The 13,539-nt window shown below is 42.2% G+C and overlaps 1 protein-coding gene across 8 annotated transcripts in view; it reads right to left on the bottom strand.

Annotated features, from left to right (window-relative positions):
• Window positions 1-2,191: 2,191 nt before the first annotated feature.
• rcbtb1 (regulator of chromosome condensation (RCC1) and BTB (POZ) domain containing protein 1) overlaps window positions 2,192-13,539 on the bottom strand; it is a 96,105-nt gene continuing 84,757 nt past the window's right edge. For all 8 annotated transcript variants that reach the window (XM_086006417.1, XM_086006414.1, XM_086006416.1 and 5 more), the window contains 5 exons: window positions 8,367-8,557; window positions 7,486-7,612; window positions 7,236-7,387; window positions 3,845-3,975; window positions 2,192-3,320 (listed from right to left, as the gene is read on the bottom strand). In XM_086006417.1, coding sequence (XP_085862543.1) covers window positions 3,180-3,320; window positions 3,845-3,975; window positions 7,236-7,387; window positions 7,486-7,612; window positions 8,367-8,557 — 742 coding nt within the window. In that variant the 3' untranslated portion in view covers window positions 2,192-3,179. The remainder of the gene's footprint in view (window positions 3,321-3,844; window positions 3,976-7,235; window positions 7,388-7,485; window positions 7,613-8,366; window positions 8,558-13,539) is intronic.

The raw sequence follows: 13,539 nt of genomic DNA, 5'->3' as shown, positions 1-13,539 counted from the left end.
GCTGGCTCTCTGATCAGCTGACAATTTTCAAGGTGTTCAGTCACTCCATCCTTAATTATCGACTCTAGTGACTTCCTGACAACAGATGTTAGGCTAGCTGGTCTAGAATTCCCTGGATTCCCTCTCACCTTTCTTGAATAGCAGAGTGACGTGCAATTTTCCAATCTAAAGGAACAGTTTCTGAATCGGGAGAACTTAGGAAGATCATAGTTCGGGCATCTGCAATGTTCTCACCTACCTTCTTTAAAAGCCTGGGATGAAAACCTTCTGGTTCTGGGGATTTGTCACTCTTTAGTGCCATTATTTTCTTCATTACTGTTAATTAGCTTATGTTAATTTTGGTGAGTCCCCATCCCTGGTTCAGCAGTGGCTCAGTTGGTAGCACACTTGCCTCTGAGTCAGAAGGTTGTGGGTTCAAGTCCCACGCCAGCGACTTGAGCACAAAAATCTAGGCTGACACGCCAGTGCCGTACTGAGGGAGTGCTGCACTGTCAGAGGTGCTGTCTTTCGGATTAGATGTTAAGCCGAGGCCCCGTCTTCTCTCTCAGGCGGACATAAAAGATCCCATGGCACTATTTCGAAGAAGAGCAGGGGAGTTATCCCCGATGTCCTGGCCAATATTTATCCTTCAGTCAACATCACTAAAAAAACAAATTATCTGGTCATTATCACATTGCTGGTTGTGGGAGCTTGCTGTGTGCAAATTGGCTGCCGCATTTCCTACATTACAACAGTGACTACACTTCAAATAAGTACTTCATTGGCTGTAAAGCATTTTGGGACGTCCTGTGGTCGGAACAGGCGCTATATAAATGCAAGTCTTTCTTTCTGATTCAGTATTAGTTCCCTTGGGATACCCAGCATGTTATCCTCTTCCTCTACTGTAAATAGTGATGCAAAGTCATTATTTAATATGCCCACCATTTCCTTATTTTCATTTATATCACCAGTCAGTTTTTAAGGAGCCCACATTGCTCTTGACTACCCTCTCTTTCCTAATATAATTGTGAAATCTTTGTGTTGATTTTGATATCCCTTGCAAGTTTCTTTTCATACTCTCTTTTTGTAACATAGAAACATAAAAGATAGGAGCAGGAGTCGGCCATTCGGCCCCTCGAGCCTGCTCCGCCATTCAATGCGATCATGGCTGATCATCCAATTTCAGTACCCAGCCCCTGCTTTCTCCCCATACCCCTGGATCCCTTTAGCCTTAAGAAATATATCCAACTCCTTCTTGAATATATTTAATGAATTGGCTTCTACTGCCTTCTGTGGTAGAGAATTCCACAGGTTTACCACTCTGGGTGAAGAAATTCCTCCTCATTTCTGTCCTTAATGGCCTACCCCTTAAATGACCCTTTGCTATTCTTTGTATCTTTCCCATTCACCAGGATCTGTGCTAGTTTTTGCATTTTTGTATGTTTTTTCTTAGTTTTATGTAGTCCCTTACCTCTTTAGTTATCCATGGCCTTCCTAGTAATCCAAGTAGAGCTCTGGCCCCTTAGGACTATAAACTGGCTCTATCACATTAAATTCTTTTTTGAACACGTCCCACTCCGTCTGGTAAATCGTCTGTCGTTTTACCCATTAACAGATTTGCCCAGTTTACTGTGGACAGTCTCCATCACATCCCGTTGAAGTTGGCTTCATATAAATCTAGAATCTTAGCAGCTGTTTTGCGTTTCTCCCTTTCAAACACTACGTTGAGTTCGATCATATTATGGTTGCTTGGGAAAGTGTAAGTCAATTAGTGTTCGCCATTAACAAAAAGCAGCAAGGTTACACACACCATGTATTATTTGCAGCATATTGAATGGGAGGTTGGGACAGACCCATATCTGACCTGATGCAGAGGACAGGGGATTCATGGATTCTTACAGAAGAATAATTAAAATATCTCAGACATAAATCAATTTGTACTAATCCAAAAAAGGTGTCCATAAAAGAGTTCATATACACCAAATAGCCTACGACGCCACAACAAAGTGAACTTTCCCCCCACTTATCGTTTCTACAGATCCTGTGAAATGTCAATGCACAAACTCAGACTGAAAAAACAAACCAGCGAGAGCTAGGAGTTTAGCCAGATCTCCTCCTCCAAATTACACAGGCATAATTCACAAATTATTGCAGCAACTTTGCTCGTGATCTGGGTCAGTTTTCTGATATCTAAACACAAATGACAAGTCACTTATTTTTGCAGTAACACTTTGTAGAGTTTAATATAATATGCCATTATCCCAATGAAATTCACAAAGCACAGAATACTGAAACTGCAGGACAATTTGCAGTCACCACATGCAGAACTGGCAGTTGCAAAGCAAATCCACCGTGTTAGTAACAGCACGCAATCCGAATGGCCTTTTGAAAACCTAATTGACATCGAGTTCATTTTAAAATCAACTATAGACCCATGCTAGTTTACAGTGGGTGTCAAGCTTTTTTTGATATTTTTTTTTCTTATAAGGAGCTATTAAGACCTAATTGCGAGTAAACACGCTATGATATCCCCAATATCTGGAATGAAATTCATGAAAGGAGTTGCAAGGATGCAGTTTAATGAGAAATTCCTATATCACAACAAGGGTGTAACTGATGCCCAACGAAAGCACAGCCTTGGAATTCTATCCATAGGATCTTCCACACATTTTAATTAAAAAAATAAGGACCTTACAGTTCTGGCTGTGCCATAACTTTTTGTTTGGAAGCCTGACAGCCATTCGGTTCCATTTGTCAAGTTAGTGAAGCTAAGCATATCCCCAATTCAAAACAAGATGTAGTTACTGTCACACAATTGCTAAAAAGGGTTCTCTACTGCAGACAGTAATTTAGTAAAAATTATACACATGATCATGTAATGTTTATTATAAACATTTACTTTCTGCACAGGAGATCAGATATGTAATTATTTACATCCAGGAAGCTAAGTGCAGCCAAGCAATGAGCTATATAATTGTAGTGCAATTTTTTAAACTTCATTGAACAAGTTGATTCATGTGACTGTAATTTTCTGTGAATATGCCAAACCTTTATATCCATCTGTTATCGTATTGGACTGGCAGTAGCATAACTTTATATAGCTGGGTGAGTTGAAATCTTATACAAAAGTTGTAGCAAATACCCATTAAATTATGGTAGAAGTACATTTGTAGTAACACTTGAATATCTACCCAGCTAATTCAGTTTTTGAAAGCTCCACATTTGCTTGCTTTTCCAATGAATTCTTTCAAGAGAGCTCCGTCCATTTGCCAAAACGCATCAGTGTTGGTGACTGCAGTCAAATGATTCATACAGAATTTGAAGCAAAATTCTTCTAAATCCTAGACACAAAAGAAGGAATTTCAAATTAATACTTCCTAGTAATACAAGAGAGCATTGGACATGGTTTGGGGGGGGAAATCAGGCGGAGGGTGCATTGGGCTGGGCGGGGTGAATCGGGCAGATGGGGGATTGGCCGGGGGGGGGGGGCGGTTAAATCGGGCGGGCGGGCGGGTGGGTGATCGGGCGGGTGGGGGGAAATCGGGCGGTGGGGGGGGAGGGAATGCAAGTCCAAAACCGAATCAAAGGAGGAATCTGGATGAAATTGGGTTGATGGGCCCAACAGCCTTGCCTTGTTATGGACTTAAAGGTCTTATACTTGCAATATTTGTGTTTAAATATATTGAGATATAAACATCTCCTCGGAATCTGCTGGTTCCTAAACGTACACAAATCTGGTGCAAATTAAGCGTTCACAGCAAACTGTTCTAATAATGCTGCCAATGAGTGAAATCCAGTACAACTCAATTTAACAACCACAATATTTGATTAAAATAAAAATAGCCAACATTTTATGAATTCTCACCTTAGCATCATACCGGACTGCTGCCGAGAGCAGTAAAAATGCATTCTCCACAGTAATACCTCTCTTAATGATCTCCTGGCACAACTTCTTCACCTTCTTTTCACAATAAGAAGTAGCCAGATCCAGAAGCCCTGTGAAGAATAAATGTAATCACTACCACAAGATGTAAAAACCCTGTGTGAAAGGCTCTAAAATTCAACTCGAGCAAAACAAAATTTTAAAAATCCAACGCAAGTTAAGCCCTCAGGTTGTACAATACTAGCTCACTGGATCCGTGTTGAGATTCGCGTATCTCTGGTAAACAGGATCAAGTGCAAACCAATATGGTGGGTACATTGTGTTTAATCAGAGTTTAGGACGGAATATAACACACTAGTAATACAGCAAAAACATACGACCGTGACAAGCAGCTGATATCGGACCCGGTCGGACAGGCGGCTGGCATGCGTAAACAGTTCTCTGGCTTCTGGTCTCTCTCTCTCGGGCCTTCGATGGTGAGCATGGGATCACTCTTAAAAGAGCGTTCGACCAGCTGTTCAGCTCTCCCTTCCACCGTCTGTGTGCAAGCCCTTGGGGTGTCACTTTTTAGTCTCTTTTTAGGGGTGGGCCTGAGGCCAAGTTATTGACAAGACCATTTAACCTATAGAGATTCCTCCAAAACTTCATCAACCAATGACAGCTTAAGTTCTTTGTCTTGGTGTTTGTATGAAAGCCCTCCCCAAATGAAGGTCTCATTTACTTCATCCTTGTTTTTTTACATTTTGAAGGTTCCTCCATTGGAATCCATCTTATCTCTTTTTACTCTCTCCCCCTTTTTCCCAGCAAGTACAAGGCCCGGCCCTGTCCCTCTTAATCATGGCCCCAGCCAGAGCTGTCGCACATTAATCAGTCGCTATCTCACCTTCATCTAGCAAATGGCCCATTCTAAGATGAATACCTTATTCTTCTCTATGTCTTTTCCTAATTAACTTTTAATTATCTTCACAAGCAGTTCTGCTAAACAAACTCCAAATTCTAGCTGTGGAGATTATAATATGGTTATTAGTAATAATGGAAGAAACATAGGCTGGGCCTTCACTGGCCAAATTAAAGATACATTAACAAAGTCAAAACCCTAACTTACAAACAACAGGTAACTAGCCTGGCAGGACCATCCTATGGGCCCCCGTGTGGAATGTTTGTTTCACCTAATCTAACTGATTAAAAAGACTGTGTCAAATTCTAATGCAAGCTTCCCAGGAAAACAAAACTTATTTAAAAGCCATATACATTTTTAGGCACCCCTAGTTTCTAACATCCGGTATTAAAACGCTGCTTCCTAAAGTCACATAATTCATGCAATCAGCAAGCTAAACTAAAATCATAACACCCATTTATACAAACTCAGTGGCATAGTAAGAGGGGGCACTGACACAACCTTTTGATGTAGTAACAGAAAGGGCACAAAGCTAAGTACAACGAACACAGAGATATAAAGGGAGGATAAACAATAAAAAGAATGATAGATTAAAATGTTATACACCAACATTTTACAATTCACTGGGTTAGACATCACGAAGCACTGGATTCGACTAGGCACCGTACTACAAAAACACATACAAGCACTGGAGAAGGTGTGCGGAAGAACAACTAAGATGATGCCAAATGTAAAAAGGATTTGAGGAAAAATGAGAATAGTTCAATATCTACAGTGTAAAGAGGCGGCAGTTAAGGGTAAAGTTGAGGTACAGGAAACTCTCGTTTAAACGGCACCTATCCGGAATTCTCTATTAACCAGCAACAACACCTCAATAACTGGAAATGTTGCCGAGTCTGAGTCCGAGTCTCCCGCGGTGGCCGAGTTAGTCAGTGGGGGTAGTTCTCCAAACTGCCACTACTCGGCTTCTTGGCGCTGTCGGAAGTCCAAACACCTCAATAACAGGAGTCTGACTCTCCCGCGCTGTATACAGTTGTTTACTGTATAAGTTTTGTTTTACTGTTAAGTAATTAAAGAGTTATGGATTACCCTCAACTGGCAGTACTGTACTTAATCAAGCATCTTCCACCATCCATTTAACACAACATTCTGTAGTTGAGTACCCAATTACTGTATACTGCACATTTCTTGATTTTTTTATTTTTGTTTGTTAAAAATAACCTCGGTAGATAGCCCTCTCCGTCATCCGGAATTTTTAATCAACCGGCACCATCCCAGTCCCGTCGGTGCCAGATACCAAAGAGTTTCCTGTACTTTAGAGTGCAATTACTCACTGTTTTGCATTGCAAGATCGCACAACCAACAATGAAATGAATGACCAGTTGATGTTCTTGGTGGTGTTTGCTGATAAATGTTCCTCAGGGTGCCTGCGCCCCCCCACCGGCCTCATGACGCCCTAACAAGGCTATATTTTATGTATCACACAGCCATTTCCCATTGAAAATAATCTAATGGAAAAAGACCTAGTAAACCAGTAAGCTAACAGCACAGTGGGAGTTTCTACACACTCAAGGGAACAAAAAACCCCCAGTGAAGTTGGCAACCAATGCTTGTTTGGTGTTTTAAGAGAGTGTTCCAACTGGCTGGACGGTGTACATACAGATTGACAGATTGGGGAGGACCAGGGGACATGCGTTTAAACTACACAAGAGTAGGAATAGACTGGATGTTAGTCGGTTCTCCCTTTCCCAGAGAGTAGGGAGAATCTGGAATGCGTGGTCAGCTTGTGCGTTGTGTGCTATCTCTCTGCACGCACTCAAGAGGGAGCTGGATCGACCGGTTCTTGACTAGGATAGAGATCGCATCATATAGAAGCAAAGTGGCTTTATAGATAACATTTGGTCCATGTGATCTCCTGGACTGGTTCGATCGCCTGAGGAGGTCGGAGAGGAATTTTCCAGAGCATTTTAGCATTTTTTCCCCCTTTATTGGGCATAGGTTTTCTGCCTCTCCCCGGAGATTACCTGGCTGCGTAGTGGGGGGTGGGGGGCGGGGATGGGTAGGAAATGTTTGGTCATAATGCTCCAGCCATTTTGAGATCATGAGTGTGGGGCAGGCTTGATGAACCAGTTGGTCTTTTCCTGACCATCGTTTTCATATGTTTGTAATCTTGTTAGAATTGGGTCTGACTGACACGTTGATGTGATCCTTGAATGTGTAATTGGACAATTATACTTCCCCCTCGACACTTGCTGCTGGCAACTGAAAGTTCTGTGGAACCGAGTACTCCCAAAACAATTACTGAAATCCACCAGAAACCAAAGAAAGAGGAAGGTAGAAATTGGTGAGAGAGGGATCTCTGCTCTGCTATACCAAGGAACAGAGCATAGCGAGCAAATGAAGAGAGCCTCAGTCTATGCTATTCTTCACATGAGACTTGTCAGTACAATCAGTAGCCAATTATATACACAGTACCTATTGCATCCTCAGGAGGTAGGTTGACAGAGTCTGTGTACAGGTATTCTAGAAAGGCATGGTACACCGGATAGCTAAACTGGTCGATTTCAATCACCTCTTTTTCATCTTCACTCCAGTAGGATTGAAACATAGTTCGAAAATGTTCACACCTGGGGGGGGTAAAAAAAAATTAACGTTAGTAGCAGAACTATCTTTACAAAAATTTAATTCCTAGAAAGCAATAGCTTGTGAAATTTTAAAGTAGTACCTGATTTTTAGAACAGCTTTATGAACATGGATGAATTTTCCATCCACACAGAACTTTAAATCCGATGTTGCCAAGCTGTCAAACTCCTTGTGCAGGGACTGGGCTACAGTCAGGTGATCGTCCTGTTCTATAGAGAGTGGAAATCATGCGATACAAGTCAAGTGTTCTGCACTAGCACGAAGCAGAGAAATACCCTAACAAGCTAAGTTGTGCCATCAACAGGATTAGTCGGGGGACAAGCTACTTGTTTTGGAGTTTCCAACTGTACTGAAAATTCATCTGAAAAAATTAGGCTTTGCGGAAGTAACATATTTAACAAGTGTAAACAAATACAGGAAAAATGGAGGCATAGAAATCTGAAAACTAATTGTTACTGTCTTGATGCTAATTATATTCATAATGCAATCAATATAGATAAGGAGGGTCGATAACCAGAGGACACAGATTTAAGGTAATTGGCAAAATAATTAAGGTAGGAGAGATGAGGAGAAAATGTTATTGCAGCGAGTTGTTTGGAATACGCTGCCTGAAAGGATGGTGGAAGCAGATTCAATTGTACCTTTCAAAAGGGAGCTTGATAAATACTTAAAAAGGAAAATTTGCAGGGCAATGGGGAAAGAGCAGGGGAGTGGGACTAATTGGAGAGCTCTGGCAAAGAGCCGGCACAGGCACGATGGGCTGAATGGCCCCCTTCTGTGCTGCAAGATTCTGTGATATAAATAACTATCAAAATAGTCACTTCCTTTTTGTAACAAATTTGTTACTGGACCAAAAATAAAATGCAGGTTCAAGATACAAGTCAGTTAGTTTACAACTCAAATGAAAACATTTCAGATTTTTTGACTGTGCGTTCACGGAGCTCTGATTCACCATCATCTTACCTACAGACAGGAGGCGCCATGTAACTGCGGGAGAGGCAAAGCAGGCAAACACATCATCCGTACAAGAGAAGTGAGTGAGGCGTGGGAGGACGACCGACTGCCCCCGGCATTGACCCCACATGTACACCTGGCCACCCTGGGTCTTAGCAGCTGAGGTGTGAGTGGAATGGCAGGCTGCAATCTCCACAATCCTACAGGGAGAGAGCAAGGAAAAGAGGTGACAGGACAGCGAGAAAGTACAATACATTCCAGGCAAAAGTTTTCTGCTGGATTAGTCAGTGCTTATGATTGAGTTGATGCTGATTGTCCTTGGGTTCAAATTTGAGAACGGCCAATCACCCAAATTTACTTTCAGTGCTCAGTCAAGGCTGCGAGCTGAAGACCAATCAGAGGGCACAATGCTTTTGCTTGGAGGGGAAGGGACAAGGGAGAAAAGAGACAGGAGAGACTGACTCAATCCATCTTGACCAGATACCAGCACATCTTGCATGAAAGGGAACGAGGGACACTCTTCCCTTTGTTGGGAGGGTAAGGGGTCAGGCAATAATAGCACACAGCAAACAATATCAAACGAGAGAAAAATGTCTGGAAAATTCTCCCCTGAAAAATATTTTGAGCAAGTTACTCTATCTTGGCAAAGATGGCTGGGTAAGGCCAACTGATATCTATACTAGGTGAGGAGACTAAAACAACAACAACTTGTATTTATATAGCACCTTTAACATAATAAATCGTCCCAAGGCACTGCACAGGAGTATTTAAAGACAAAAAATTTGACACCGATCCACATAAGGATAAATTAGGGCAGGTGACCAAAAGCTTGGTCAAAGAGGTAGGTTTTAAGGAGCGTCTTAAAGGAGGAAAGAGAGGTAACGAGGCGGAGGTGTTTAGGGAGGGAATTCCAAAACTTAGGGCCTAGGCAACAGAAGGCACGGTCACCAAAGGTTGAGCGATTATAATCAGGGATCCTCAAGAGGGTAGAATTAGAGGAGCGCAGATATCTCGGGGGTTTCTGGGGCTGAAGGAGATTACAGAGATAGGAAGGGGTGAGGCCATGGAGGGATTTGAAAAGTAGGAGGAGAATTTTGAAACTGAGGCGCTGCTTAACCGGGAGCCAATGTAGGTCAGCGAGCACAGGGGTGATGGGCGAACGGGACTAGGTGTGAGTTAGGACACGGGACAGCCGAATTTTGGATGACCTCATGTTTACGTAGGGTGGAATGTGGGAGGCCAGCCAGGAGTGCGTTGTATTAGTCAAGTCTAGAGGTGACAAAGGCATGGATGAGGGTTTTCACAGCGAATGAGCTGAGGTAAGGGCGGAGACGGGCAATGTTACGGAGGTGGAATTAGGCAGTCTTTGTTATGCTGCGGATATGTAGTCTGAAGCTCATTTCAGGGTCAAATATGACACCAAGGTTGCGAACAGTGTGGTTCGGCCTCAGACAGATGTTAGGGAGAGGGATGGAGTCTGTGGCTAGGACCGAAAACAAAGGCTTCGGTTTTCCCAATATTTAATTGGAGAAAATTTTTGCTCATCCAGAACTGTATGTCGGACAAGCAGCCTGACAATTTAGACACCGTGGAGGGGTTGAGAGAAGAGGTAGTGAGGTAGAGTTGGGTGTCATCAGCGTACATGTGGAAACTGATGCTGTGTTTTCGGATGATGTCGCCAAGGGGCAGCATGTAGATGAGAAATAGGAGGGGGCCAAGGATAGATCATTGGGGGACACCAGAAGTAATGATGCGGGAGCGGGAAGAGAAGCCGTTGCAGGTGATTCTCTGGTTATGATTAGATAGATAAGAATGGAACCAGGCGAGTGTAGTCACATCCAGCTGGATGACGGTGATGAGGCGTTGGAGAAGGATGGAATGGTCAACCGTGTCAAAGGCTGCAGACAAGTAAAGAAGGATGAGGAGGGATAGTTTACCTTTGTCACAGTCACAAAGGATGTCATTTGTGACTTTGACGAGAGCCGTTTCGGTACTGGGGCAAGGGCGGAAACCTGATTGGAGGGATTCAAACATGAAATTGCGGGAATGATGGGCACGGATTTGGGAGGCAGCAACACGTTCAAGGACTTTGGAGAGGAAAGGGAGGTTGGAAATATGTAGATTTTAATTGGTACTGATTGTATGTAAATTATTCTTAAGATTCACTCATTAGGCATGAACTCATCGAAGAGAGGATTTCACTTCCTGCAGAATGCACTGATTAATATATTTCTGCTTTAAGTAATCACTAATAACATTAGATCCTGAAGGACAAGATTAAATTAGAGAAGTGTAGACTGTACAATCCAGATGACTATGAAAAACAATTCCATCCCATTAATTTTCTTTTTGTTTCAATTTATAATCAGTAGAAACACCCTAACTAAAAAACAACAGCACATAAAAGCAAGGCATACACTATTTAGACCTATGAATCTCTCCAAAAAATACTCTTAACTCCTATTTTTTGGACATAAAAGTCTTGCTGCTATCCTTCAAAGGATTATTCTGCTATTTTTAAAAATGTGGCATTATAAACCATCTTCCCTCAGTCACATACTAATTTCTGCTGAATATTCCAAACAATAATGAAGATTCTATTCTTGTGCATTAGTGTATCTTCCCATTCAAAAAAAGCACCCACATTACAGGTCTGTGTATTGTACACACCTAAATTATTAAAAATTCAATGTCATTTTCAATGGCATCTTTGGCTACATCAGATTCAGAATACCTATACTGTCAGCCATGGCTCAGTGGTAGCACTCTTGCCTCCGAGTCAGAAGGATGTGGGTTCCACTCCAGAGACATGAGCACAAAATCCAGGCTGACACTCCAGTGCAGTACTGTGGGAGATGCCATCCTTCAGATGAGACGTTGTCTGCCCTCTCAAGTGGATCTAAAACATCCCATGGTGCCATTGTGTGGTTTTGTAGACCCTGGGACTCACCCCACGCTGCACAACCCTTTGAGTCACCCCATAAATCTGTTTGGCCCTCCTCTGTTCTTAGCTTTTCACCATTTAAAAAATACTCGGATCTATCCTTTTTTGGTCCAAAATGGATGACCTCACACTTAACTACTGTACGTTGAAATCCATCTGCTACAGGTTTGCCCACTTACTTAATCTATCAATGTCTCTGAAATTTTATGCTTCCATCTACAATACTCACTATGCCAGCCATCTTTATGTCATTGGCTAACTTGGATATATGGCTCTCTATTGTGTTATCCAGGTAATTAATAAATATAGTGAATAGTTGAGGCCCCAGCACAGATCCTTGTGGGACACCACTAGTCACTTGAGTCCAATTCGAGTACCTACCCATTATCCCTACTCTTGGTCTTCTACCACCTAACAAATCTCCTAACTGGGCCAATAATTTGCCTTCAATTCCACAAGCTTTAATTTTGTGGAACCTTATCAAATGCCTTCTGGAAGTACATATAAACTACATCCACCGACATTCCCCTTGTCTACTACTTTAGTTACTTCCTCAAAAAATCCAATTAGGTTCATTAGACATGACCTACCCTTTACAAGTCCATGTTGGCTCTCTCTCATCAGCTCAAATTTCTCTAAGTGCTCAGTCACTCTGTCATTAATGATAGATTCCAATAACTTCCCCACAACAGATGCAACAGTGCCAACGCGGGTGACGCAATTTCAGAGTGAAATAAAGAATCACTTTGGAACGTCTAAATCTCGGGGTTTTTGTGGGAAAAAAATGGTGATTTGCGCATGCACGAAGTAGTACGGTGATTTGCACATGCACGATTGATATTTGCTGAAATGTCCGCCAGAGGAAGTCTTTATGATGGCATTTAAAATGTCACTGCACATAGCAACCATTCCCTTTGGTACACTAGTAGCAATTCTGGCAATGTGGTTTGGAATTTCAGTACCGCTGACTTTTGTTGGTGCTTATTTTGGATTTAAGAAAAGGACGAGTTTCATAAAATCATTACTGCTAATATACTTGTAAACTGAAAAGTCAATTTGCTGTGTATGTGTGTAGGTGCGAAACCGTGGGAAAATAAATTCTGTCTGGGACGAGTTACGAGCAAATAACCTCAAAGCAGTGTTTTTAAATGGGCAACAGGACAAGGGTCAGTTTGTGAAGGACAAATTTTGAACCGTCATGGGGAAGTATTTCCTTACACAGAGGATGATCAATGGCTGGAGTAGGTTATGTGGAAGGAGGGTTGGGGCCAGGATACTGGACTAACAAAAAATGCTTAGGTGCTGTAACAGAAGAATGAGATCAAATGGGACGAATGGCCCTTTTCATCCGAACCTACCTTGTGACTTAAGTCTGTTAATTTTAATTTTTGCTGCAAATGGTAAATTAAATGTCCAATACTGAAATGATAAAGATTGCAGAAAAACCTGCAAAGTTCTGGCAAATTGGCAATAAGGAAACTTGTAAATGGGATCGGTATGCATTGGAACACTTCTTCCAAATGGGAACATAGGAAAATCCAACGTGAGTAAAAGCTCATCAATGCTGCTCAGTCAGGAGTCCATATAGAATCATAGAATGGTTACAGCATGGAAGGAGGCCATTCGGCCCATCGAGCCTGTGCCCACTTTCTGCAAGAGCACTTCAGCTAGTCCCACTTCCCTGCCCTTTCCCCATAGCCCTGCAAATTTCTTTCCTTCATATACTTATCCAACTCCCCTTTGAAAGCCGTAATTGAATCTGCCTCCACCACCCTTTCAGGTAGAGCATTCCAGATCTTAACCACTCGCTGCGTAAAAAAGTTTTTTCTTATGTCGCCTTTGGTTCTTTTGTCAATCACCTTAAATCTGTGTCCTCTGGTTCTCGACCCTTCTGCCAATGGGAACAGTTTCTCTCTATCTACTCTGTCCAGACCCCTTATGATTTTGAACACCTCTAACAAATTTCCTCTCAATCTTCTCTGCTCCAAGGAGAACAACCCCAGCTTCTCCAGTCCATCAACGTAACTGAAGTCCCTCATTCCTGGAATCATTTTCGTAAATCTTTTCTGCACCTTCTCTAAGGCCTTCACATCCTTCCTAAAGTGTGATGCCCAGAATTGGACACAATACTCCAGTTGGGGCCGAACCAGTGTTTTATACAGGTGGTTCATAATTTCCACATTTTTGTACTCTATACCTCTATTCATGAAGCCCAGGATCCCGCAAGTCTTTTTAACT

Source organism: Somniosus microcephalus, chromosome 14 (genome assembly GCF_052327205.1).
Source record: "Somniosus microcephalus isolate GS21.2 chromosome 14, FLI_Smic_1.0, whole genome shotgun sequence".
Lineage (NCBI taxonomy): Eukaryota > Metazoa > Chordata > Chondrichthyes > Squaliformes > Somniosidae > Somniosus > Somniosus microcephalus.
This window is presented reverse-complemented; position numbering and strand designations above follow the sequence as displayed.